The following is a 24,732-nucleotide window of genomic DNA, read 5'->3' on the forward strand; positions in this document are numbered from 1 at the left end:
CGCCGGGTAACCAGTCATACTCTGTCTGCAGCCAAGGCCATTCCTGACTGACGAGTACACATGATTTAGATAAGGCTCCATTACTTAACTTCTGGATGCTGGATAATCAGTTCAACTGCCTTGGCATTAATCATAATAATATTCAAAATTCATTAGGCTTGATTGTTTGGAAATCTATTTCTTACTAATGTCAGATTCACTGAGCATAGGCCTGGCAGCACCAAGACAGAAAGTGATTGCAACGCAGGGCATGGGAACTCCCTGTCTTTACTTGCAGTAGCTCTGCTGGACAATGATCTGACAGCTCCTGGTTTGTTGTCCCTGAAAGGTGTCAGACAGAAGTGACACACTGTGACCATGGAGCCTGCTGGGTGACCAAGGGCCATCTCCATAAACCTACGAGAGGATATGGAGCTTTTGGTGGGGGTTAGGTGCTCACTCATACACTCATGCTAATCTTAATTGCATCTGTTGCAAACAAAAACTGTGCAGGCAACCCAGAGATTTGTGTGCACTATCACAGTAGAGACATATGGAAGCTGAAAGTGTCTTTGAAAAAATAAATCTGCCCCTCGCTTTCCTGAAAATTTACAGTACTTTAGACTACGGGCTGCAACTGTAGTGCTTTACCTGGATGAAAACCTTCCAGCACTATAACAGATAGATTGTCCCTTCTTGACAAGTTGCTGTAAGCCAATTGAGGACAGTTCCCTCTGGAACACCTTCTAATCATGTATCTGGCCTATTTAGGTACTGGGAGTGCTTCCCAGCTCCCCTCCAGGTAAGAGTTCTCACCCTCTAGCACAACAAGTTTCTCAGCAGGAAATCTTTAGAGACATATTGGATGCCTTCAGAAGATGCTTGGCTTTCCCTCCTAGCACTGGCAGTGCAGGCACAGATGGCATCTCCAGCAGGCTCAGTGCAAGCGGCGTCAGAGTGAAGAGCTCATCTTCGGAGGCTGCGGTGTCACACCTACTAACGACGTGATTAAACTCATCGGTGCCGGTGGGAAAGCTGTGCTGGCTCCAGTGCTGCTGAATGGAGAGCTGCATTTCCCTGCAAACACGGATCCTGGTGCCTGCAGGGCAGGCTGCCGCAGAGGCACCGTGACTGCAGGACGCTAATGGCTGGATGTGCTGAGGGCTGGGGAAGGAACGGCTGTGGACATTCCCTACCTGTGCATCCCTGTGAACACGCAGGGTGGCACCTGGAGAGGCTGTGCACAACAGCCAGTGCTGGGTCTTCCCCAGCCCCACTATGACCGGGGAGCAGCAGCAGTGGGAAGGGACAGGACCCCGACCGGCATTAGCCGTGATGGTGGCACGGGTGGAAAACAAGGCTGGCCTTGGGCTGCAGGATCCTGCTGGAAAACAAGCCAGATTTGAATCAGAATGACTAGCGAATCTGATCTTCAGCAGTTTTTCCAGATGCCCTTGATGAATCAATTTGCCAGTGTCTTCACAGTGGGGTGTCTAGACAGCAGCTCTCCATTAGGGTTAGCCACAAGAGGAAGGGGCAGAAGGAACAAGCGAGTCTAAAGAAACCACTAATGTTGCACAGTGTCTGGCAGGGTGAACAACCCGTGCAGACGTGTGCTGAGCAGACAGGACGGTCCTCAGTCATGTCACTGCCGGGGCATTTGCTCAGAGGACAGACGTGGCTGCAAGCGGTGGGCTGAGAGCATCACCTGGTTCCGCTGCTTGGCCAAGCTGCTCTCCTCCGAGAGGGTGACCACGCGTATGCAGCGTGTGCAGGCAATGACACACGTGGCCGTGCACAAAACAGCTTTACAGAACAACGAGCGTCACCGAGAAGGTCCTGTTAATTCCACTCTGCCATCTTCCCTTTGCACGCGAGAGCCCTCGAGGGTTTTAGCAGCTTTTGATGGGTGCCAATCCAGATGGCCCAGCGGGAAGCGCACAGCTTCCCTCAGGAAGTCATGAGCAAATATTTTCTACAGGATGAAAATTTCCTGCTTGCCACATTGATTTTCTCCGGCCTCATCTTCATCACATTATACTCCTACATACTTCTCTCAATAACATATTTTTAACCTCCAGGTTAAAAACTCAGCTCGCAACTTTGTAAATATTTGCAATCAGGTATCACATCTCCCCATCCTGGTCATTCCTTAGCGAAACTATTTGCATACTGTACTTCAAATCGTGCCTCGGAAATCAAGCAAGCCCCTCACCCCCCAATTCATTTCTGCCTGAAGCTGGCAGATGCTCTGTGTGGGACTATCAGGGCTAGATTAAAAAAAAAAAAAAAAACAGGTATTTAAAATTATGATCGCAATAGAGCCACAAAGTGATTGACCATTTGCTCTTTGACATGGGGTCTCTATGTAGGTGGCTTCAGAAGAGCATTTGTCTCCTGGTCACACTGAAAGCCACAAGCCTGCTAGGAGCTGCCACCCCCTCAAGGGACTGGGGCTGGTTCAAAGAGGACAAGGTTTATATGGATAAAATGCACCATGGCCCGGGGCGGGCGCGAGCGCTCTGTACAGCAATACTGCTCTATATTGATTAGAAGCGGCTCGGTGCTTTATTGGCCACCCGAGAGGTGTGATGAGTTGTTACTGGAATTTGTACTTGATAATCAAAGGCATTTGTCACACTTTGAAATGCTCTGGGCACGGGTGTTCACTTCTTACATCTGCGAGAAACGGAAGCCGGGAATCCAGCGCGAGAGGCCGGCATGTGGAGCGCTCACAAATCCATCCTTTCAGCTTTCCTAGAGAAACTGAGACATTTTCCTTCCTTCCTCCCCCTTGCTGGCAGGTACGGGCAGCCTCGCTGCCCTCTCCTTCCACCTCCCCTTGGATTTTTAAGCTCTTTAGCAGCCTTAAACGCACCTAATGAGGTTTCTGCCTGCAATTTGCTGCTGTCCCTCTGCTTCCCTTATACCGGGAAGAAGAGTGGTTTGGAAACCTATCGTGGACATCCCTGCCCTGGGAGGCTAATTACATAGTAGCCGGCGACCTCCTATGCACATGGTAATCTGCTGTGTTGTACCCGGGCAAATTATCAGAGTCCTTCTGCCTTTTCCACCGCAGTCCTATGCAGAGCTGGAAATACGGCTGGCTAAGCGGTAATTAATCTTGGCAGAGTCACGAAATGCCTGTGATGGTAGAGCCAGGCTTGCATGGCACCTATGCCTGGAGGAAGGGATGGATGGGAATTCTGGGGGGGAAACGACTGAATTTCCCACTCTAGCTCAGCAGGATGGGGCCAGAGGTTCAGTAGGGTTTATCAGGGAAGGGGCGACCACGAGGGAGCTGCATGAGGACGGCACTGATGTTTTTCTCTGAAACCATCCAAATCAACAAGGCACAGACCCAGGCACTCTCCACTCAAAACCCAAAGCAGAGCAACAGGATCAGCTTTGTCCTTGGCCTCGGCGTGAGTCTTCGCAGTCTCTTCCTGCATTAATGGTCCCATTGCTCAGGCTCGGGGACACTGTTCTGACCCCCGGTATCTTCATGGTATCCAAACATATTTGTGTGCGGCTTAGAGCCACTGACACTCTTCCCTCTGGAGAACTTTGCCTTTTTGTAACAATCAGAGCTATGTGGACTAATATATGGACTTATATGGACTAATAAAATATTACAATTTGTTAGGAACATTTGGGTTGGCATCGTATGATTCTTCTGACATTTAATAGTGACAATAGAAAAGAAAAAAAAAAAAAAAAGCTTGGAAAGAAAGGTTTCCAAGAGCATTTCTTTCCCAAACAGGAGCACTGAAATAGAATGGCAAAATCCCACATGCTGGTACTGAGATCGGCGCTGACACCTCCCATGCATGCCTGGTTCACTTGAACATCTGCCAAGTTAAACAAGCAAACATGGGATTTGGATGTCCTAGCCGCAAAGGTGTTTTTGTGAAGCGAGCCCTCCTCCTTAGCTGCTCCAGCAGTTTATGCCGTGCGCTAATGAACCGACCAAAGCGGTGCCTGCGTGTGTCACTGCTCGCGATGGGCTCCTCCTCAGAACTCACGGGTGCCGCGCAGGGGAACTCGTCTCGGCACTTCTCCACCTCTGCCTTTTTCAAATAGGCTGCGTTCACCTCCCTTCTTTCCTTTCCCAGTGCCTCATCCATCGTGCACTCTGGTTAATTAACAGGACTAGGCAGTAAAGCAGTGGAGCCAGGGGTCTGGAGCGTGCAAGGCACGGTCTGCCACGAAGCAGACTGTCCTCTCAGCCCCTCTCTGGGCAGCATTTGCATGGCTTGGAGGGAGTAACCCTGTGCTGAATGAAGCAGGGGCATCTGAGAGGTGGAAAGTTGCTCTTGCAGCAGTGTGGGCTGAATTTTGAGTCTTGCTGTTGTCACAGATTTTCTGTGTGCCCTTGGGCAAGGCATCTGATAGCTCTGGGCTTCACTTGCTAGCCTGGGAGATGGGGAAACGCGCTCTGACTGCCCGAGGACATTGGGCAGGTAATGGCTGTAGAGTTAAGCAATAAGCCTGCCAAGAGGGAGAAAAATGGTCAAATATTTAGCTCAGGGTTACTTACACCTGGCAAAAGAGATAGAGGGTAACACAATAAACACTGAGAAGAATAGCAAAGAAATTCCTTTGTTCAGTGACTGCTTTTGCCTTGTACCTCAACTGGATCTTACAGGATTAAAGGCAGCTGATTATGTAAAATCTGTACTACAAAGCACATGTAAAATATGTGAGCTAAGGCCTTACTATTCTATTACCTGACCTCGCATGTTCCCTTTTGCAACCTCAGCATTTTTTTCTGGATAGGTTTATCCCGGTGGTTATTTTAAGAAAACTGTGTTAAAATTCTTGCTTCTGTGCCAGGTACCTGCTGTTTAACAAACAGGCCATGACTAAGCATACACTGGAAATTAGAAGAATCTATGAGTTAAAGCAGTGAGATTCTGGGACTGTCTTCCCTTAGGAGCACATATAAAGTGGTGCTTGATTATGAAAAAGATAAATCTGATGTGATTGATGCAGCAGGAGATTGGATTTGATGAACCAGAGAGTCCCTTCCCATCCTCTCGACTCCTAATGAATTCATCTTTTAAGGAGGGGGGCAAAGTTATTTTGATGGCAGACAACAGAGAGGTGTGCAGATACCTGCTAATGCATCACAGCATCACAGGATTTAACCACATTCCACCACCTTGAAGGTGGGATGCATCACTCCCCTGGCTCTGCCAGTCCTGAACATACCAAGCAGGGCTAGAGGCAGGATCCTACCTCCTCCTCTCTGCATTTTCCAGCCACTGAGAACTTCGATAACTCTCCTTAAAGCAGTGAAGGGAATGTGTCTGCTATGTTCTCCTAATGTACTTACCTGTCTCCCATCAACATAATGCCTAAATCCCTTGCAATTTTTTTGATATATATCTCCTTGGTGAAGATGAGCAGGAATGGGATCACCTCTTTACCCTGTGAGACTGGGACATGGAAAAACCCACCTGAATTGCAGTGGTTTTTATGGTGGTGTTAGAGAACCCGCATAGAAAGGCTGCAGCTCAATCCAAGGCTGGGATCACACTGCTGAACTCTTCCTCTTCATGCACCTAACTGGGCTCTCCCTTTCGTAATAGGAATGGCAGAGCAAAAAGCATTTTGCAGCACACACATTCCTTCATCTGGGACTCATGTCCTTCTGGCAAGACAAAAGGCCTGAGCTTGGCATTCCTTGGCACAGCATGAGTTTGTTTCAGAAGAGATGCACAGCAAAAGTAACTATATTCATTTTTCCCCCTTGAATAGCTTTAATTCTGTAATACTTGCTAATAAGTTAAAATGTTGTGTTTCCAATTATCAAATGGTACAGGATAAGCTAAGGGAGTTTGTTAACACACTTTCAAGGCTGGGAAAAAATAAAAAAGAAAAGCAGCAACATATTTGGAGATGGTGGCTATAAACACAACCCAAGTGTTACCTGCTATGACATTTTAGCCAAGGGGAGGTTGTGCATATTATTGCTGGGCATAGGACTCTGAGAAAGGATGTGAAATAGGGCATAAAAATTGTAAACGAGAAGGGAAGGCTTTTCCTCTCCAAAGTGTGGCTATTCTCAAGGACGTCCTGCATAGCTCTAGGGCCTGATCCTGCAGATAATACCAGCTATAGCACTTCCATGTCTTAGCACCCCACTGGCTTCGTCGGGGACTGCTCAGAGCAGGGAGCACTAAGCCCAGTGGTAAGTGGTTGCAGGATCAGATTCATAGTGTGCCGAGCATTTGGGATGAAAAGAGCTATAAAGAAGTCACATATTATTATGTCACATTGCAAAGGTCAACTCCAGTATTTGTTCTGTCATGAGGACATGATTGAAAGGCAAAAAAATAGTGTCAGGGCACCGGGGAAAATCATTTTTTAAAAACTGCCTTCAGGGCTGAGGATACAAAATTACATCAGTGCTTAGAACTAAATTCCCATCCACACCTTGCAATTCAATTTCAGCTCAGAAAGGCAGAAAAGTAACAAAATCACCTTTTGGCGGCACGTCTGCTTATCCGCTGAAAAGTCAGCGCTATCTAAACTCCGCTCCCGTTTGACTCTGGCAACAGCATGAGCTGCCAGAGCCCTGCTCCGTCACAGACACCGCGAGGGCTTTGTGAGAGCCACTCAGCTACTTAACACCGCGGAGGCACCCGCTTAATCCCTGTCCCTGCCAGCTCTGGATGAGCCACGGTGACACTGGGGAGAGGCTGGGGACAGCTCTTCCCTGCAGCCTGGCTGCAGCGTGCACCTCCACAAGCAGCGTCAGGAGGAGGGCTGAGTGTGGGGAACAGGAAACCCCGTTGCTCTCCCTGCCTCCAATAATTCACCCTGATCACAACCACAATGCAGGTATTAATGCCCATCGCACAGGGCTCAGTCGTGTGAGACAAGGTGGGACAGTCAACAAGATAGAGCTGTCCTGCCTCCCCTCACAAGGGCTCATGACCCGTGGCCAAAGGGGACTCAAGCAGCAGCTCCCAGCTTCCTGGCTCTGCACCAGCAGCCAGACACAGGACAGTCACATTCAGTGCTCACCCTCTTTCATACACTTGTGCTTCCAGCAGAAGCCTTGCAGGTCACTGCTGTGACACTGTGACACATGGCTACGAGCGCCCGACACTGCGGCTGTGTCTACACCAGCAAACGGGCAGTGCAAAGGCTGGGATGGGGCAGTCTGGCTGTTTTAAAGCTCCAGTTTTAAGGCTCCACGTCAATTCAACAGTGCCCAAGCAATGGGTGAGAGGACAGCACAAGTCAAGGACAGTCCCCAGCAAATGCCACCTTGCTTTGAGGCACAAAGAGGGCTTCACAACCCTGTGCGGTACCTGGTCACTGCCTGAGCTACAGCCCGTGCCATCTGCTAGTGCAGACACAGCCCAAGCAACCACGTTTGCACTGCGGTCTGCATTTGCCCGTGCATCCTCGCCGTACAAACAAGCCCCAGGGACAGAGACCCGGGCGCCGCGCGCCGCCGCGCGTCCCTTCACGTGGAGCGGCGCAGGACCCCGGCTCCGGCCGCCCCTGGGCCGCGATGCACTCACTGTTGCAGCTGCCGGCGGTGCCAGTCGCTGTCGGTGCCACGCTGCGCCGCGCTGGGCCCTCCGCCGCGGCCCTTCCTGACGGGCAGTGGGCGAAAACAAGGGAAGGAGACAAACAAAAGAGAAGGGAAGGGTGAGAGAGGGAGGGAGGGATGGCGGGGATGAAGCAAGGGGGCAAGAAGGGGAAGGGCATCTCTCTAACGGAACCGTGTGTCTTTCACCGCTGCACTGACCCTGCACAGCCCTTGACAGGTCACTGAGGGGGACACACGGTGCCCAGGACCCCTCTGATCTGGGGCTCCTTAGGAGGGACTGCGTCCTCAGGTGCTCATCTGCACTACAGCAAATCAGTGTCAGCCAAGCTGCTGAGAAGCCACTTAATAGTGACGTTATATTTAATATGTGACAGGATAAACTGGCCACATAGGTGTTATCCTGCCTGTAGGGGACAACAGAAGGCAGCAGACACAGACTCATGGGACAGCGGAGTGCTCGAGTGACTCCACCTGGAAGCTGCTTTCTTGGTCAGGGCAGCGCTTTCTCTCTGGAGCACCTTTATCCAAATTGCTCCAGGCTCTTTACTAGGAGTAAACCTTCATCAGGCTGGCTCTGAAGCAGGGTATTTTGCAACCAGGATTAAGGGCATCATTGGCCAAATGTCCCAGTTAAGAAACACCTGGTACCTACTGAGGAAGGACCTCAGGCTCTGATCACCTGCAAACCTGCCAGCGCTTGCAAAACTGAGCCCTACAAAAGGACAAGGGAAAGAAAATACAATGGAGCAGAAAATACAGGATGATGATTTCCATGCATCAAAGAAGGAAAGATTTAAGGAATGGCAGGGAAGGAAAAGGGTGGGAATATCAGAGCACAAATGCATAGTGAATGACTAGCATGAGGTCTGTTGATTTCTAGTGAGGTGGCTCTGCTGCCACCAGGACAAAAAGCAAAGTCCCACCATGAAAGGGCAGCTGGTGAGTGCTGCAGGCTCGGGGGAGACTTCTCGATGTGACATTCAGTAGTGTGGACCTGATGGCCAAGGGAAAACCAAAAATGTGAGGTTAGGGTGTGTCCAGCTAGTCATCACTCTGAGCATCTTTCTCTCCTTCATCAGAGGTGAAAAATCAACTATAAAATGCAGCTGATGGCTCATTCTGCTTAGGGAATTGCCCTGTGAATGCCTGATTAGTCTCCAAAGTGCTTTGCTCGCTTCCCAAGGAGTTGAGGTAGGAAATGGGCGGGGGCCAGGCTTACAAAATTATTTCATGATGCTTGGTTAAATTGCCTCTGCATTATAATGTTACTATTAGGGGAAAAAGAAAAGAAAGATCTAGCAAAAAAAGCTGCATCCCAAAGCCAGCTGTGGCAGCAGTATGGACATTGGAAAGAAGCAGAGCAGATGAAGTCATCGGCAATGGAAAAAAACACATCAATATAATATAGTGCAGAACACAGCAAATTCTACCTCAAACACAGAGCTGAAAAGGAAACATCTTCCTTTGCCAGTTCTATTACCATGCATTTATTCCAATAACAAATAACTAAACCTGAGAGTAACCCAAACCTGATTTATTCCTCCATCTAAGTAAATACAAAGAGGCAGCGGAACCTGACTGTAAAAAACACTGATCTCATATGTTTTCCTCATATGTATTGGAAAAAGTGGGAATGGAGTTTCTGCCTTGCTGCCAGGGGATGCTGGCAAAGCATTTGAGTTATAGATATTGTATCTTGTCACTAATGACTGCAGGGAACTAAAAGGGATTTGGATTTTTTTAATGCTTTGCATTAATTGATAATTTGGTCTCAGAATCCACAGTGGAACACAGGATTTGCTATATTGGATCAGTCTACTAGCCCATAAAATCTGGCATTTTGCCTTTATGATGCTCAGAAAAAAATTATCATCCAGTGTCTGTTTATAAGGTTTTTTTATAAGGCTATACGACTGAAACAGAGAAAAGATCTTTCTGGCCTCCACAGGATGATGCCTCTTTAATTCCTGAACCATGGGTTTGGCAGGGCTTATCACTGTCCCTGTATTAATTCAAGGAAGAAACTCTGTAACTATGAACAGTTTCAATAGATATGCTGCTGTTTTCCCCCTTGGTCACCACATCCCAAATAGTGAGAAAGTGAACTTGTGTTTTCAAAGTGCAAATAAGAATAGAAATGGGGGCAGAGCAGGGATGGGGGTAACTTGCCTTGTGCTGAGCAGAACAATATTGATTAGGCAGTATAAAAATTTCCATCATTAATTCATTTAGCAATCTTATCATATGTTGCCCACATAATTGGATGGGGAAGAGAGAAGTGGAATCACTTAAGCGTTCAGAGCTCAACACGCACCAAGAAAGGATTCCTATTTCTGCGTGCGTGCAATTTTGTGCATCGTTGCCTCTGATTGTACATTGAACATGCTCTCTTTGACAGCCTGGCCCTAAACAGCCTGTTTATTAACGACAGCTGCTTGCAAATAGGGGCATTTTCCATCCAGCTGTCTTGGAGAAGGGGTTCTCTGTGTCTATGAGAGAAACTATGGAACAGGGTGGGATGAGAAAGGGAAAGCCGGTGGGAATTCTGACCAGGCAGGAATCAGGAGGGAAAAAAAAAAAAAGGAGAAGAAGAATGGTTTCTTTCCATGCAGATGTCTTAATTAAGAAGGACAAGATGTTTGAATATTAATTTTTTCTAGTGAGGTCTTCAGCTTGTCTTCAAGCAAGGTCCTTCACACTCAGGAAAATCTTTAAATCTATCACTTGAAAAGCCACTACTCCACTCTATATGCAAACAATGACGACAATGAAAACAGCAGCAGAAAACCAAGACAATTCATAATTTATCTCCACTCCCACTGAACTTGCTTCTAAGTTCTCTGCCTTCACTCCTGCCTGCAAGGTCCATGGCCATTCCCCACCTTTCCTGACTGATGGGAGATGGTGACGATGCAGAGGACTCTGCTCTGCTGGATCTCCATCACATCTCTGTGTCTCTGATCTGAAACTAGGCACCATGCTCTTTTCTATGCATCTCATCTCTTCTAGGCTAATAGGATATTCCAAGTGGGGAGAGAAGGAAGAACGGAGCACACTGCATGCAAGCAGCCTCTAGCAGGTGAATATTCACTTAAGCACCACTGCCAGGCAACATAAATTAGACCAAGAGCAAAAACAGTTTCATGGTCAGAGGAGGAAAAAAACAATTCAAGGATTAGTACAGATCACAAGTTCTTTCCTTTGCCTCTCTAGATCCATTTGCTACACCCAGGATAAGAAGAAAATGGAAAAGAATCCTGCCCTTCTGGATTCAGTTTTATTGAAAGGGAAATGCATTGAAGAAAAAGGCTCCCAAAATCCCAGCAGAAAACTTGCTGTCTTAAGTTATCAAAGCAGCAGTAAACAGGCTTGGACAAGCTCGGCTATGTGGAAAAACAATCCCAGATGTCTGAACTCAGCTGAACCCCTGACTTCTTGGGGCCCAACCACCACTTTCCTGGGTCCAGGATTTGAGGGTTATTCACAGCAGCCTTTCCCAGATTTCTGGGATGCAGGGATGAGACAGGTCGGCTCTTACAAACAACCGAAGGTCCCAATAGCAGCAGCACAAGCATTTCCTAAGTCAAAGGAGTTTTTTGTTTTGTTTTCATAGCCCATAATGGATTATTTTACTTCCACAACTCTGTTCAATCACTTTTCCCATCTTTCTCAACAGCTGACACCTCCAATCTTGTGTGACAAGGAACTCCATCGCTTTACCACCCACAGAAGCACCTCTGATCTCAGCCTGCCATGAACATCAGCAGGCTTCTAGCTCAGGACATGCCATCCAATGAATAAATCCTCCCTGTTTGGCTATATCCATGACCTGGGCAAGTAGAAGCTCAGGCGTTAAAGACAACAAGAAGGTAAACTGAAAGGCTTAGAGCTTCCCTAGGTCTCCGGAGGGCAGTCAGGCTGCTGGAAGAAAACAAAACAGCTCAGCTCAAACTTCAGGGAACTGCACTGAACTTTGATTGAAAAAAAATAATTTGGATTAATGCTCAGCAAGTGTGTGAGGTTTGGGAGGCATGTCGAGGGGTTAAGCAGAGAGCCAGGGTCTGGTGAACACTCCGACTGTATTAAGCCAAAAAAGTCTTAGCCAAATGACTTGCAATGCTGTGACCAGGTATCCCGAGCGGGAGAAGAGGTGAGTGTGGAGGTTAAGCAAGCAGTCTTCATTCTCCCCAAACAAACTGCTCATTTGTGTCTGTGCTTCAAAGATGTCACTAGATTATGAGGGATCTTCAACGGCCACATCTCTCTCATTATTGAAATGAAAGAAATAGCAAGAACATGACAGCAGCAACCGAAGCATGAGAAGGACAGGTAGATGGGGAGGCAGTGGGGAAGGCTGCGAGTGGAAGGTTTTGCAGGGTGGAGAATTAGGGCAATTACCATTTCTGAGAAAATGCCAGAAATGCAACACAACCTAATCTCCCCAATTAATTCCTCTGCACTTGAGTCACTTTGTGTGAAGGGCTCTTAATGCTTCAGAAGGAGAGAGGGGAAGAAAAAAGGACTCTTCAGTATTTGTTTTTCCCTCGATGGAGAAGTGAGAAGAGGTAAGGAAAAAATATCTGGTTAAAACACAAGACAGTGCTGTTACATCTTCCTTTCAGGAGATAAGAAACTGCTGCAAATTCAATTTGCAGAGCATTTTATAGGAGCCACAGAGATATCAAAGACCAATATGTTTAATATTGCACTTAGTTTTCCTGCACACAGATCATGCCAGGATTGGCTCAGAGACACCTACCAAAAATAACACACTTGAGCACTTCCCTCGCCTGCCCTGTTTCTGGCCCTGCCACAAGTTCAGGACAGCTTTGCTCTTTTGCCTCCAACCTGCCAGTGAGGGATGGTGCTGCGAGCCTCCCACACCTTGCGGGACAGCCAGGGCTCACCTGGAAGGATGAGCAATGAAAACAAAGAAAGAAATATCAAATTAGGGGCTAGGGTGAGGGGTATAAAGAACCAAAAATACCAAATAATTCCAACAGTAGGTCCAGGCTTCTATACATAGCAAGACAGCAGGACTGCTCTACCTGGTTGGTCTGTCTGTGTCAGTACTAGGGGTCTCCAGGCTGAGTATATCCAAGGTACCATGAAACCTTTGTGCCCCTACTCATTTAGATATGACAAAGCAGGACATGTTCTCCAAGATCCCAGCTGCTACAGGAGAAAACTACTTTTCACTTTTAGATCCTTTCATCAGTAGAATATATATTTACAGATGTGAAACTTCCCAACTCCCTAGGAGAAAGGTTTCATTTCAGGCTCATTTCTAGAAGGACGGCAAAGTGCTTGACAGGGGTCAGCTTTCCCCTCCTCAGGGACTGCTTGAGAGAGTTTGCACTGTCCACAGTTTTGGGGAGAGAATTGGGCAATAAGGGCTGGGCGGTGATTTCATTCTGCTGGTAATGACCTGTAAACACACTGCATGAGATGGAAAGCAAAGAAAGAAACAGAGCAGCCCGAGCATGCAAGTAGGTAGCGTAGGGCTGAAGGACACGGACACAGGCATTAGGAAGTCATGACAAGGATGCACAAAACTCAGGCGCGTAGACTGCAGCTAAACTGCTGCCAGTGAGTTCAAAGCTGGTGTGAACAGAGCATCATCTGGTGACGTTTGGGACCTGCCTTCAAAGACATTCAGGAATCTGCCTCTGTCTGGAGGAGTCTGTGTCAGACTATCAACTCCGTCTGCAATGTAAGGCTCCTCTATTAGTCTTATCTATCTTGTTCAACGAGTCTCCAAAGGAGCATGACCCAGGTAGCCGCTAAGCCTCAGTGATCTATTCCACACATGGAAGTCTCCCTGGAAAAATAGCTGGTTGTAGCCCAGGAAAAATAAAACAATTTTGAACTCTAGAGGAGAAGAAATAAAATTTGAGATGATCAAGATGGGAGAGGGTCATCAGGAGGCAGATGGCCATCAGGAGGTAACCTGACAATGGGTATTGAAAATTATAAAGCATATGGGTTTTTCTTTATCCATTTTAAAGAAAAGAAAAAAAAATGTTAGCAGGAGAAAGACAGAGTAACCCTCCCGGCTTCAGAGGAGGACACATCTGCCAAAGGGAGCCTAGACTTTTTAAAGGACATTAACCTAAGGCCAAAGTCATGGCAGAAATGTTTTGCTCTGATAGTCTAAGGATGTGAGAGCCAAGGTTCATAGGAAGAGATACTAAACTTTTACAAAACCAACTGATACCACTGAAGAAAAAAAAAAAAAAAAAGGCTCAGACAGGGCCTGTAAGTCTAAAATTCATTCTTTTTCTCCCCTCCAAAAATATCAGATATTCTAATAAATGTTATAACTTCGTCCTGCAAACCATTTCTCTCCAAAATCCAAAGAATGCTCCAGAGTGGTATACAGAAGAGAACATTTTTTAATATTATGTTTGGCTTTGTACTGCCAGAAATAGAAATATATTTTCAGAACCCTTTGCAAACTCTCTGTGTGTCTGTTTTGACAAGTGAGTGTCATCTGTGTGATGATCTGTAGCCTGGAATATGCTCAGGAGAGCCCTCTGAAGAAGTATGCATCTAAATTCCCTACAGGTTTCAAGCACAGGACAGGATTTAGGGCAGGATGCCAGAAGGGTAGGACATAAGAGACCTGAAGAGAGAGCTATCTGAATGAATTTTAAAGCCTGTATAAATTCTTCCTTTGCTGGACCTAAGGCTTCACTGCTGATGTCCCACCATGTTAGGACATTACCTGGGAAGTTTTTAAAGGCTGGCGACTAGGATTTAAACTGCACTAACTTCTAAAGTTGAGGAACGCCTTTTCCCTATCTTCCTCCATAATTAGCAACTCCAAGTGTCCTGAGAAGGCACCGCATAGTTCTGTTTTGGAACTGGATTTTTCATTACAAAGGAAAAGGAAAATGACCAGGAGTTCACTGCAGCGCAGAGCTGCAGCAGGGCTCTGCGGGGTGGCCAAACCCTGGTGTGCTGGGGGAGAGCGCGGCCTGGGGTCCTCAGCCCCACGCGGGGGATGCTCCCACTCCAGATAACGCCCCGTCCTGCCGTGCCCTCCCGGGCTCCCCGGGCAGCTCTGGGCTTGCACCATGTGCCTGACTTGCTGCAGTGCCCGACGTGACACTTGGCTTTGCTGGAAGCGCAACGTCCCTGACCTGCAGCTCCCACCGCCTGCTGTCACCATCCCGAGTCATTCCTGAAAAAAACAGTCTGCTTACACGTTTTTGAAAGAAAAAGCAAGGAAAAACAATCTGCCAAGGCCTTTTTCTCCCCCTCTCCAATATGGCTACATGCCATGCTGCCTTTCTACAGACACCCAAATGAAAGATCACATGGCACATTAATAAATATGTTGCAGAACTGCTCCTTCGGCATCACTGCCTTTACTCATCACCTAGACACTAGGATACTTCTCCCTTTCTCCCCAGTCTTTGCTTTCTAATCAGATTCAATTTCACCTCTCCCCAAGCCTACCACTTCCGTAACCATCTCCTCTCCATCTTGTTGAAAGAAGGATTAAAGACAACAGCTGATGGGATTACTCTATGCTACACATGCAAAAGGAAGCATCTGTCTTCAGCTTGAACACCAAGGGCCCTGCAGAGAAGCAGAACTGTTGTCTGCTGCTTTTAATACACAAATGTTTGTTTTCTGTATCCTAATGCATCAGGATACAAAGCAGTTCACCTTTGCAAAGCACTTTCGCATCCCACAAATGCAGAAGCCAGATGGTAGGGTTTTATTTTTTATTTTTCCCCTTTGTTTGAAAAGATCAAAAATGGGAAAGGAACTGCCTAGGAGTTAATCCTCAGCCTGGAACACACACACGTATCCACATGCCCAGTTATCTTTGCTCGCTGGGCCTGGAGAGGAGCAAACCTGGGGATGCAGCACACTAAAGTAAACACCTGCCTGTAGAGAGCTCCAGACCTGTCACTTTGTGTCAGCTCTCAAGTGGAATCCTTCACTGTATTTCCACAAAATGATAAATTAAAGTATTCTCCCAAGGCTACAGCCTGGACACAAAAAGTAATATTGCACAGAGATCACCTGAAACAGAACTTTGCTCCAGGTCCTACTGCTGGGCATGGCAGACTGTGCTGATAATGGGTTGTACGAAAACACTGAGAGTCAAATCTGGGGAATTTTACCGAACAGGTTGTGGATGTGACAAGGGAGACAACCATAGAGTGTCTAAATTAATCTCTCAAGCTACATCTCCACCTTCCACAGGGGAATCCCAGGAGCAATTTGGTTCTCACCCTTGGCCTCATCATGGTTTTTCTCTGTACCTGTAAAGAACCAACTGCTTAGGGTTTCTTGGTGCATTTGGTGATGGGTCTGTACGCTTGAAAGGATTGTCTCCGAAGACTTGAAGACCCAGTTCTTATGCAAGGGATCTTAGTAACTAAAATTACAAGGAAGATAGACTCAGAATATGAACGCACAACTGTTGTTAAACCAAACTGTTTTTCTCATCCATGTTTGCAGGAGGAATTGAATGCTGCTTCATACTCTAAAGTCACGTCTAATACAGTAATTCACAGGAGCCCCATGTGGCTCTATTAGTGTCACGCCTGAGTTTGTGTTTAGAGGGTTGTCTATTAGTGCTTGTAGGGAAGTTGGGAGTTCAGAGGAAGCCAGGCTTGTGCTTCTCCCTGCACAGAGAGCAGGGGGAGAGGGCAGGGATAATTGTGCAGGTAGGAGATAATAGCGGGAGGTGGTTGTAATGTGGATAGGAGGAGGCAGCGGGGAAGGCCAGAGACTGTCACATAACTGGGAATGCAGCAGAGGCATCAATAATGTGAGAGGCTCTGTGTGCTCACCTGGTGATCGCATCCCTCAAGGCAGAGACGACAGGAGGCTGAGAAAGGAAGTATCTGGGTTCTCCTCCTGCTCCAGGAGGAATGTGGCTTGGTTTTGGCTGAAAGGAGGATGGACATTGGTGCCTGGAATTCTGCTTTTGGCTATGGGGAAATATAGCATGGGTGGGTTTCCCAGCTTTGTCACTGAAGCCTGCTTTCGCCTTGTACAATTCAAATCCTCTGTTCTTCATGCCATCAGCATGAATATGGGTAATCAAAATCCCTTTAATTTGCTAGGACCCCTCTTAGGATTCCTATGTGCTTGTAAAGCAAGGACTTACTCATCAAAAGTATTAAAAGTAGCAAAAGTACAAAAAAAAAAAAAAAAAAAAAAAAAAGAAAACTTCCTAAGAACAAAAGTGCCTCTCAGGATATGCTCATCTGAAGTTCCGCTCCCGCTCTGGTAAACAGGTGATAACTAGTTATTGCTTTCATCATGTATGACAAGTTAAATGAACAGGGAAAAGTCCAATAAAAATCCATATGACACTGCATGGGAGAGCATGGAACAATCCCCAACAAAGTAGCTTGCACAGACAGGATGAGGTCTATGAGACACTATGACAGAGAAGGCAAAAAAAAAAAAAAAAAATCCACTATGGTACATTGGTCTAGGAGCCAGGCCAGAGCACTGGCAACCACATGGACCAGCTTCTCATCCTCCTCTTGGCTCTCCTTTTGCCCACTTGTTGCTTACTGAAGTTTCTGCAGTGATGCTACCTTGGCCACCCCTCTTCCCTGGGCACCTCTCTTCCCCAAGACCTTTCCCAAACATGGACTTTTGAGCTTTCTCACACAGTTTAGGTCTGTTTCATGCCTGGTAATAAACCTTAACATCAAGCCAATGTCCTGGACTTGGAAAGGTGGTTTGACTTAGTGCAGTAACTCTGCTTGGTATCTGCCTAGCAAGCCAGCACATAAAGCAAGCCTTTTGAAGCAGAACATGATCACAAGTCCTTCAAGGTAGCTGATAAAAATCAGCCTCAAAGCCAAGCAGCCGTGTTGTAACCAGAAATAAACCAGCCTTACACCGTGCCTTAGCCTGAAAAGCCCTTCGTTGGTTGTGGGTGGCCAATTGATAAACCAAGAAGGATGGGAAATACTTCCCGCCGGGGATGTTGCCATCCCAGGCGGATGGGACGGTGCAGACTGGCACAAAGGGCAGTATGAGTGGCAAAGGGTAAGTGCGAGCACAAATCACAGAGGAAAAGGCTGCAAAGGCGTCCCTGTCTCACTGCATCCATCCCCAGAGCCTAGTGCAGGATTAGCCTCTGCACTAAACTCAGGCATTTTTATCTAGTCACTTCCTGAACTTCCTTAATGACAGGCCCTTCAGCAACTCACCTCTGGCAAATTATTGCATTGTCTAAATGATGCCTCTGCTGGAAAAAGTGTTTTGAGGTCGAGCCTGAATTGCCTTTTATTTCCTCTTCCATATTTTATGTACTTATCAGATAGTCTTTCAGTTGCCTTTTCTCTAGGCCCCTGTATTAAGTTTCTTTAATCTAACACCAGAGGTCAGAGCCTGTAGTCTTTTAATCATCTTTGTCTCCTTCTCTGGATTACCTTTAATTTATGAAAGTCTTCAAAAAGAGAGAGAGGAAAAAAATAAGACTGTAAAAAAGGAGTGACTTCAGAGCTGACCTGAAGTGTGTGACTGTGTGCGGGAATATCAGAGATCTCTGTGTGTAGGCAGCTGCATGGATGTCTGAACTATACGTATGCCTAAGACTGTAAAGGACAGCGGTTCAGGGATCAGGCACACACAAGTGTGGCTGGAGGATATCCATGTGCATGTTTTGCTGAGGGAATAATCAAGTGAGCTCAGAGCTCTGTTGAATTTATTGTAATATTCCTAATCTCTCTTTGTTCTGAGTATCAGACTGCTGCTGGAGGCTGCCTTACCCTGTAGTAATCAGTGCTGTAGACATCTCTTGACATCCCAAAGTCTCCAATCTTCACCAGTAGGTTGGCTCCAACCAAGCAGTTCCTGGTTGCCAGGTCTCTATGGACAAAGTGCTGGGAGGCAAGGTACACCATTCCAGAGGCGATCTGGCTAGCGATGTGGAGCATCTGGGATAGCCCTAGCTCCCCTTTGGCTTGTCGAGGCTGCCCATCCACGAGGATCATAGCATCTGGGCCATGTGCCCTATAAGGAGGAAGAAGCAAAAAGCATAGAGTTGGGTCTCCAAAATGACCAGGAAATAGGAATCCCACACAGGCTCTGTTCCTGCTCTGGTGGGGATTAGCCCCTATCGTTCTGCTCAGTGAAGACGTATGCACAGCTTCAGTGGAAAGAAAAATGGAATTAAGAGAACAGGAGCCTGGGAGAACATTTGGTATATGAGTGGTGTCCTACATTTCTTCTCCTATCCTTACTCTTCTCCAGGCAACTTATGGCCACAGGGGGACACAGACTCCTTGGAGAGAGGGACCATTGGCTTGATGCCACATGGCCATTCTTCTCTTGTAAGACCTGTCCAAAACTCATGAGCCTTCAGATACTTACATGTTCACTCCAGTTTACTCTAAGACCTTGAAAACCCTTCCAGAGGAGGAGATATCACCCTTTTTTCTTCCACAGCCATTTCAGCCTCCTTCTTAATCCCCACAAAGCCTTCTCTGTTTCTACCAAACACCATTACGCCAAATATCCTCCTCCCAGCTGACACCAATGCATCTAGATATCACAGAAAAGGTTTCAGAAGAACATATCCTAAGCTCTCCCAGAAGTAGTGCAGCTACTGTAAACTGTGAAGGCAGGAGCAGAGGACTACAGAGGTTAGACCTGGATGTCACCAAATACAGAGAACATCCTGGGCAATAAAGGGAAATATTTTGCTGAACCAAGTGTATTGTAAAAGCAGAACTTAAGGTCAGGCTCGTTCCTGTCCTGCCCTGCTTTTAATCCCTTCTCTCACTGTGTACCAAGCCTGCCTTGGCCTTGCTCCCTCTGTGATGTCCCTTCCCTGGGGGATCTCACCCTGTGGTAGCCTATGTGAAGGTGGAATGACAAAAGCCCTCATACCTAGGGAAAAAGCAAGAGATTTGCTGCGACCTTCCTTCTTGTGACTAAGATACAGCATGTCTTTTTTTTTTTTTTTTTTCTTCTTCTCTCTGAGGCTTTCAAACTGTTCTCTTTGAAATGATTCCTGGCATTTCACCCCTGTCATCAGCAGTAACCCCGTGGAGAGCTTGCAAATTGAAATTGCATGTACAGCACGTTACCTCCTTCTTAACATGGGACCAAATAACCCATAACAAGACCTAAACTGTTTTTTCCCTTTGTCTCTGTTCCTTAATTACTCTGTTGGGCTTGAGGGCATGCAAAGGGATTAGCATTCAGGCATTTGGGGCTCAGCTAATACAGTTTTGCATATACCCTTGCCTTCAACCACCTCCTGCTGCCCTGCCACGGCGAATATGGTTGTGAAGCTCTCTGCCACCTGACAGGAGGACAGTTGAAAGACATGACAAACTCCAGAAATGGGTGCTAAGGATCCAGGCATATTTCAAGAGCCACAAGTCAGTGATGCTGCAGCAAGTGTGAGATGAGCTAGTGGGGAAAATCCTGCAGAGACTGCAGGGTTGGGGATGCCAAAGGAATCCCTGGATGTGGGTAAGGATTGTGGGTGAAGCCAGCACATTGGAAGAACTGCTGCATGCAAAGAAGAGCAACAGAAGAGTGTATGCAGAGATGACTGCTTGATGTCTTTTTTAAACAGACCCCGTGTGATTTACCCCAGGAAATTACCTCTTGATGACAATAGATATTGACAGCAGGTGAAACTGAGCCAGGACTGAACTGAAATTTGCAAAAAACAGCAAAACAGGAGAAAAAAGAGCTTCCAAGACTGTAATGGACAGTTCATACTGGTCATGCTTTGCAAACACATCCTGCATAGCTGCAACTGATCCTTGTTGTCATCAGGGTAAGTATTCTAATGTAGAGCTCGCTGGGAAGCAAAGAACATACTACTAACTCGTTACTGCCACCTATAAGAAATACAGTAATTGCCACCAAAGAAATCTATCTGAAGAGAATAAGCTAAGTTTAAGAAATGGTCAGTCAATACTTCAATTTCATTAGTTCTTTGTACATATATGTCCTATATTATATATTTTTCTCCCTCTGTCTCCTTCTCCATCCCACATGGTTATGATCGAGAAGAAAGAAGTAGCAGCATGTTCATGAGATTAACTCATGAGAGATACTAGTGCACTAAGTTGCATCAAGAAGACTGCAGGGACTACGAGAGAGGTCCGGCCATCTCTTCTTGGAGCAAACTGTCTAATTCAGCTTTACAGAGAGACAGCAAAATTGGTGGGATGTCTGTCAAAGAACTTTTTCTGGTATAGAGCAACGGAGGTTTTTGTTGACATCGGTTGGACAACCATCCCTCAGACTGCATGCTCTCTGTGCTGAAATTCCTCCTTCTGTCCAAGACAGTGCAACTATAGGGCTGCTGAAAGCACAGCTCCACTGGAAGGAGTGACACAAAAAACTCAGAATTATATAACTTGTCAAATAAAACCTTCTTGATGGCAAGATCTTTCAGAATAAGCTGTCATTTCACTATCCCTTGTCTACCAGCCAGGTCACTGCAGCTGCAGATGCCCTCTCAGGCAGGTCCTGGCCTCGAAGGACACTGATGTTTCGCATGACTATGTCTCAGGGCAAGGCTGTGCTCTAGAAGTACAGAGGTGCATGGCTCCACCACAGTAGCACTCTTCAGAGCTGTATCTGTGTAAAGCAATTACATTAGATGTTGACAGTGGGCACAAGATATCTCACTAAGACAGTTAGAGAGCCTGCTTTGGACTATTCTTTCTGAGAGGTCAATTAGAACAATGAAGGAGGCTATGCTTCATCTGTAATATCTATCTACTCTAAGGAGAATAAAGCTACTAGTGCCAGGAAAAAAGATGGTTCAATTTTCTGCTCTTCCTTGTGAAGAACTTCAAGATTGCAGCCTCCCATGTTTTTCTGACTGCTTTTCTTCAGTCACGAGGCTGGAACATTGTCCTTAATACTGCAAACCCAATCTGAGCAAAAACACTGTTCCAGCCATATACAAAGTTACTTGCTGGTAGACAGAATTCAGTTCGTTTCTTCTAGAAACACCTAGGCCTCTTGTAAGATGGGGTGGCACAACAGGGAGATGCAGGGTAACCACGGCTGTTCTTCTCTGAATGTGACTCCGAGAAGGAGCTCTGCAAGGTTAATAGTGACACCTTCACTCTTCCCAGCTTGTCAATGATCTCATCTATCCAGAGCATGAGAGAAGAACTGAGCTAGGAAGTCATATTCAATCTATACATAACCATGCCAAATTAAGGAGGGACAACCAATGTGAAGGTGTTTCCAGCTGCCCTGCAGGCACTCCCAGGGAGCTACAGTTTGGCACTGCTTGGCAGAGGAGGAACAAGCTTTGGGGATCCCTTCCCCATTGCTTTTATGGTACAGGTGACTGCTTAAAAATGAAAACCTCTGGGAATGTGTTTGTGTTTGGTCAGAAATTGACTGTGATGGTGGAATAATAATCACAGCATCCATCTCAGCCCCAGATCTAGACCACATGTGTTCAAGCTTCTTCCTAATGCAATCATGTTCATACTTAGCAGTCAAAACAGGAAAATATCAAGGGTCCAATTTTCTAAATGCTGGGAAATAAAACTACTAATTATTTCAAGAGGTAAGTACAACTCCACTTGCATGCAGGTCTCAAAGCATAATTTCTGTATCAGGGGAGAAAAAATCACCCTCCAGAGAGCAAACATCCTCCCACAGTTACTCCCTGCCCCTCACCGTTGGCAGATTCAGGGTGCAAAAATGATTGGCTTTATGTTTAGAAAAATGGTTTCAGGGAATCTGGCAATTTGGAGCTCTCTAAAGGCAGGGAAGGCAATTACAGCGCTTTGGTAGGCCTAACTTCCTGAGTAGCTTGGTGCTGTGGAGAAGAATATTTTGTACCTCAGTCAGGATCTCTGCCAAAAAAGACTCAGGGAACAAAGGACCAGTGATGGACCCCAGGAGGACCCTCCAAAATTTCTCAACTCTTCTCCGAATATGAGAACTAGACATCGTTAAACACCCAGAATCTCAGTCAGATCAAGGATGGCAGAAATTTTCTCTGGGTAGTAGTTTGTGTCTAATGCTACTGAACCAGGAGCTGTGTGAGATGAAGACAGATGACCAGCAAGCTTCTTCCTTCAGAAGCAGATAGGTCATGAGTTTATTGCCTTTCTACCGCAGCAGATGTGAATACAGGCAGCAGCCAGGCTTCCTGCTGTTTCAGATTTGCTAGGGTGGGAAAGACAAGTCAATCTCTCATAACTCACTAGGGTGAGCCTAGACCTGGACAAAGTAGTTCAGATATAACCTCACCAGGGCTGTGCAGAGGGCAGGGATCACCTCCCTCGACTTGCTAGCAACCATCTGCCTAATGCAGTCCAGGACGCCATGGGCCTTCCTTGCCACATGACCACATGGTTGGCTCATTGTCTATTTGTTGTCCACCAGGACCTCCAGAGCAGGACCCCCAGGATCATCCCTGCAGAGCTGCTTTGCAGCAGGTCAATCCCCAGCCAGTGCTGGTGCATGGGCTTATTCTTCCCTAGGAGCAGAACTCTGCAGAATATACACTAAATTTCATGAGGTTCCTCTCTGTCCAAGTCTCCAAAAGACTTGGTGGCGAGGACCATCATCATCTACAAGCTGCCTTTGGAACAACCAGCTCTTATTACCCAGTCCACCAGCATCCGGCAGCGTCCCTGGAACATCAAAGATTTACAACAAACCATATCAGGGTTGCAGAAATAGCTATATCACATATCCTACACCCTATCTCACACTTACCTCAGGAACTTATTCAGGTCCCCATGCTTCATGTATTCAAAGACCATGATGAGTGGGTCACCATCACCACATACGCCATAGAACTTGACAATGTGCTCATGCTGCAGGTTGGTGAGCAGCTCTGCCTCCCTCTGGAAGTCCTTACGGGCTGCCAAGGTGGGGTCTTTCAGTGCCTGAAAGAAGGGACACAGACACATAGAGGATGGCTCAAATGGGGGCAAGGCCAGAATGCGCAAGGCTAGATTGCTCCATCTCCCAACTCTGCCATATTCTGCTACAAGCAGGCTCAAAGAACTGAGAAAACTAAGGGCAGCTACCAGCTCTGCACCATGGTAGCTTGGCTAAGTGCTTTCAGCTGGCTCAGGAATGTCCCCTCACATGACCCTGCCAGACACTGCTGAGACACCTCCCCAGGAGGTGACCAAGGGGTGGCCACCAAGAGGCTCATCAGGGATTTTGCTGTGAGCCTCAGGATGTCGCAGAGGAGCTGATGGGGAAGAAGACAAACCGCTGTTGCCAGCCCCCTGTCACTGGGAGACCTGGCAGCCAGCAGTGATGGTAGCACCTCCGCGTTGCCTACGCTGCCCAGCCCAGCAGGTTCCCCAACTCATTTCCCAGGCAGCAGCAAACATTCCTCTGAGGGTAATAGCTTCCAATTATTCCCAGCTTGGGTAGGATTTGTACTGGTGACCTCGGGGTGAATGGCTTCATATCTTATTATTATTAAATTCCTGAGCCAGTCAGTCCTTGCTATCTGTCTTTCATTTTGAAATAGCTGACTATACTGCCTTTATTCAGAAGATGGATTTGCCTGGCTGTGCAGTTATTGTGTGGATTTTTCAAACTGCCTCTGAAGAAGGACACTGTCAAGTCTTTTCTCATAATTTTTAAAATCATGTTTTTATTCCCTGCTGTTTATAACAGCTTCCCTGACAGATTGATGCTGAAATCAGTATCCTCATTGAGAATATCTCATCTTCCACCTTCCAGCACACCAGTTTGCCATTGCAGGGTAGCTTGCAGACTCTGAGCTGGGTGCACAGGACTGGGATTGCAGGTAGCCTTGAAGACATTGCTCTGGGTGCCCCTGGCAAGTAGTCAGGGCTATCTGGCAGAAGATGCTGGCTTTTTTATGTATTATTCTATGGTTGCACAGGAGAGTTGGAAAACTGGGTGTCATTATCACAGGTTACCAATGGAGGGCTCTCCTGTGAGCACGTAATAAAAAAAAAGTTGAAGTCCGAAACATTTGACAAGGTAAAATGGGCATGAGAAGCAGCATGGTCTTCACAAATGCTTAAGGAAGAGAAGTTGTTATCCTGGTTTTTAGTCATCTGGTTTCCATTGCATTCCCTCCATACTCCACTACTCTTGGTACACGCTGTGATCTGGACTGCTCTGTCCCAGTGCCGGCTTCAACCATTCATCAGTGGTGGTCAGAAAGGAGCCAAGGTATCTTCATTCCA

General features: G+C 46.8%; 1 protein-coding gene across 2 annotated transcripts in view; it reads right to left on the reverse strand.

Moving 5' to 3' along the window:
• The window catches only part of NTRK3 (neurotrophic receptor tyrosine kinase 3), a 210,731-nt gene that overhangs the window by 11,860 nt on the left and 174,139 nt on the right, over window positions 1–24,732 (reverse strand). Inside the window, exons 14-16 of one of the 2 annotated variants that reach the window (XM_088539201.1) lie at window positions 23,267–23,439; window positions 18,313–18,556; window positions 7,521–7,595 (exon numbers count right to left, since the gene is read on the reverse strand). In XM_088539201.1, the coding sequence (XP_088395327.1) occupies window positions 7,521–7,595; window positions 18,313–18,556; window positions 23,267–23,439 (492 nt within the window). The remainder of the gene's footprint in view (window positions 1–7,520; window positions 7,596–18,312; window positions 18,557–23,266; window positions 23,440–24,732) is intronic. The other variant, XM_088539262.1, reaches the window with a different exon arrangement.

This window comes from Tinamus guttatus, unplaced genomic scaffold, assembly GCF_059628265.1.
Source record: "Tinamus guttatus ecotype Peru unplaced genomic scaffold, ASM5962826v1 Tinamus_guttatus_pri_ptg000004l, whole genome shotgun sequence".
In the NCBI taxonomy this organism is placed as follows: Eukaryota; Metazoa; Chordata; class Aves; order Tinamiformes; family Tinamidae; genus Tinamus; species Tinamus guttatus.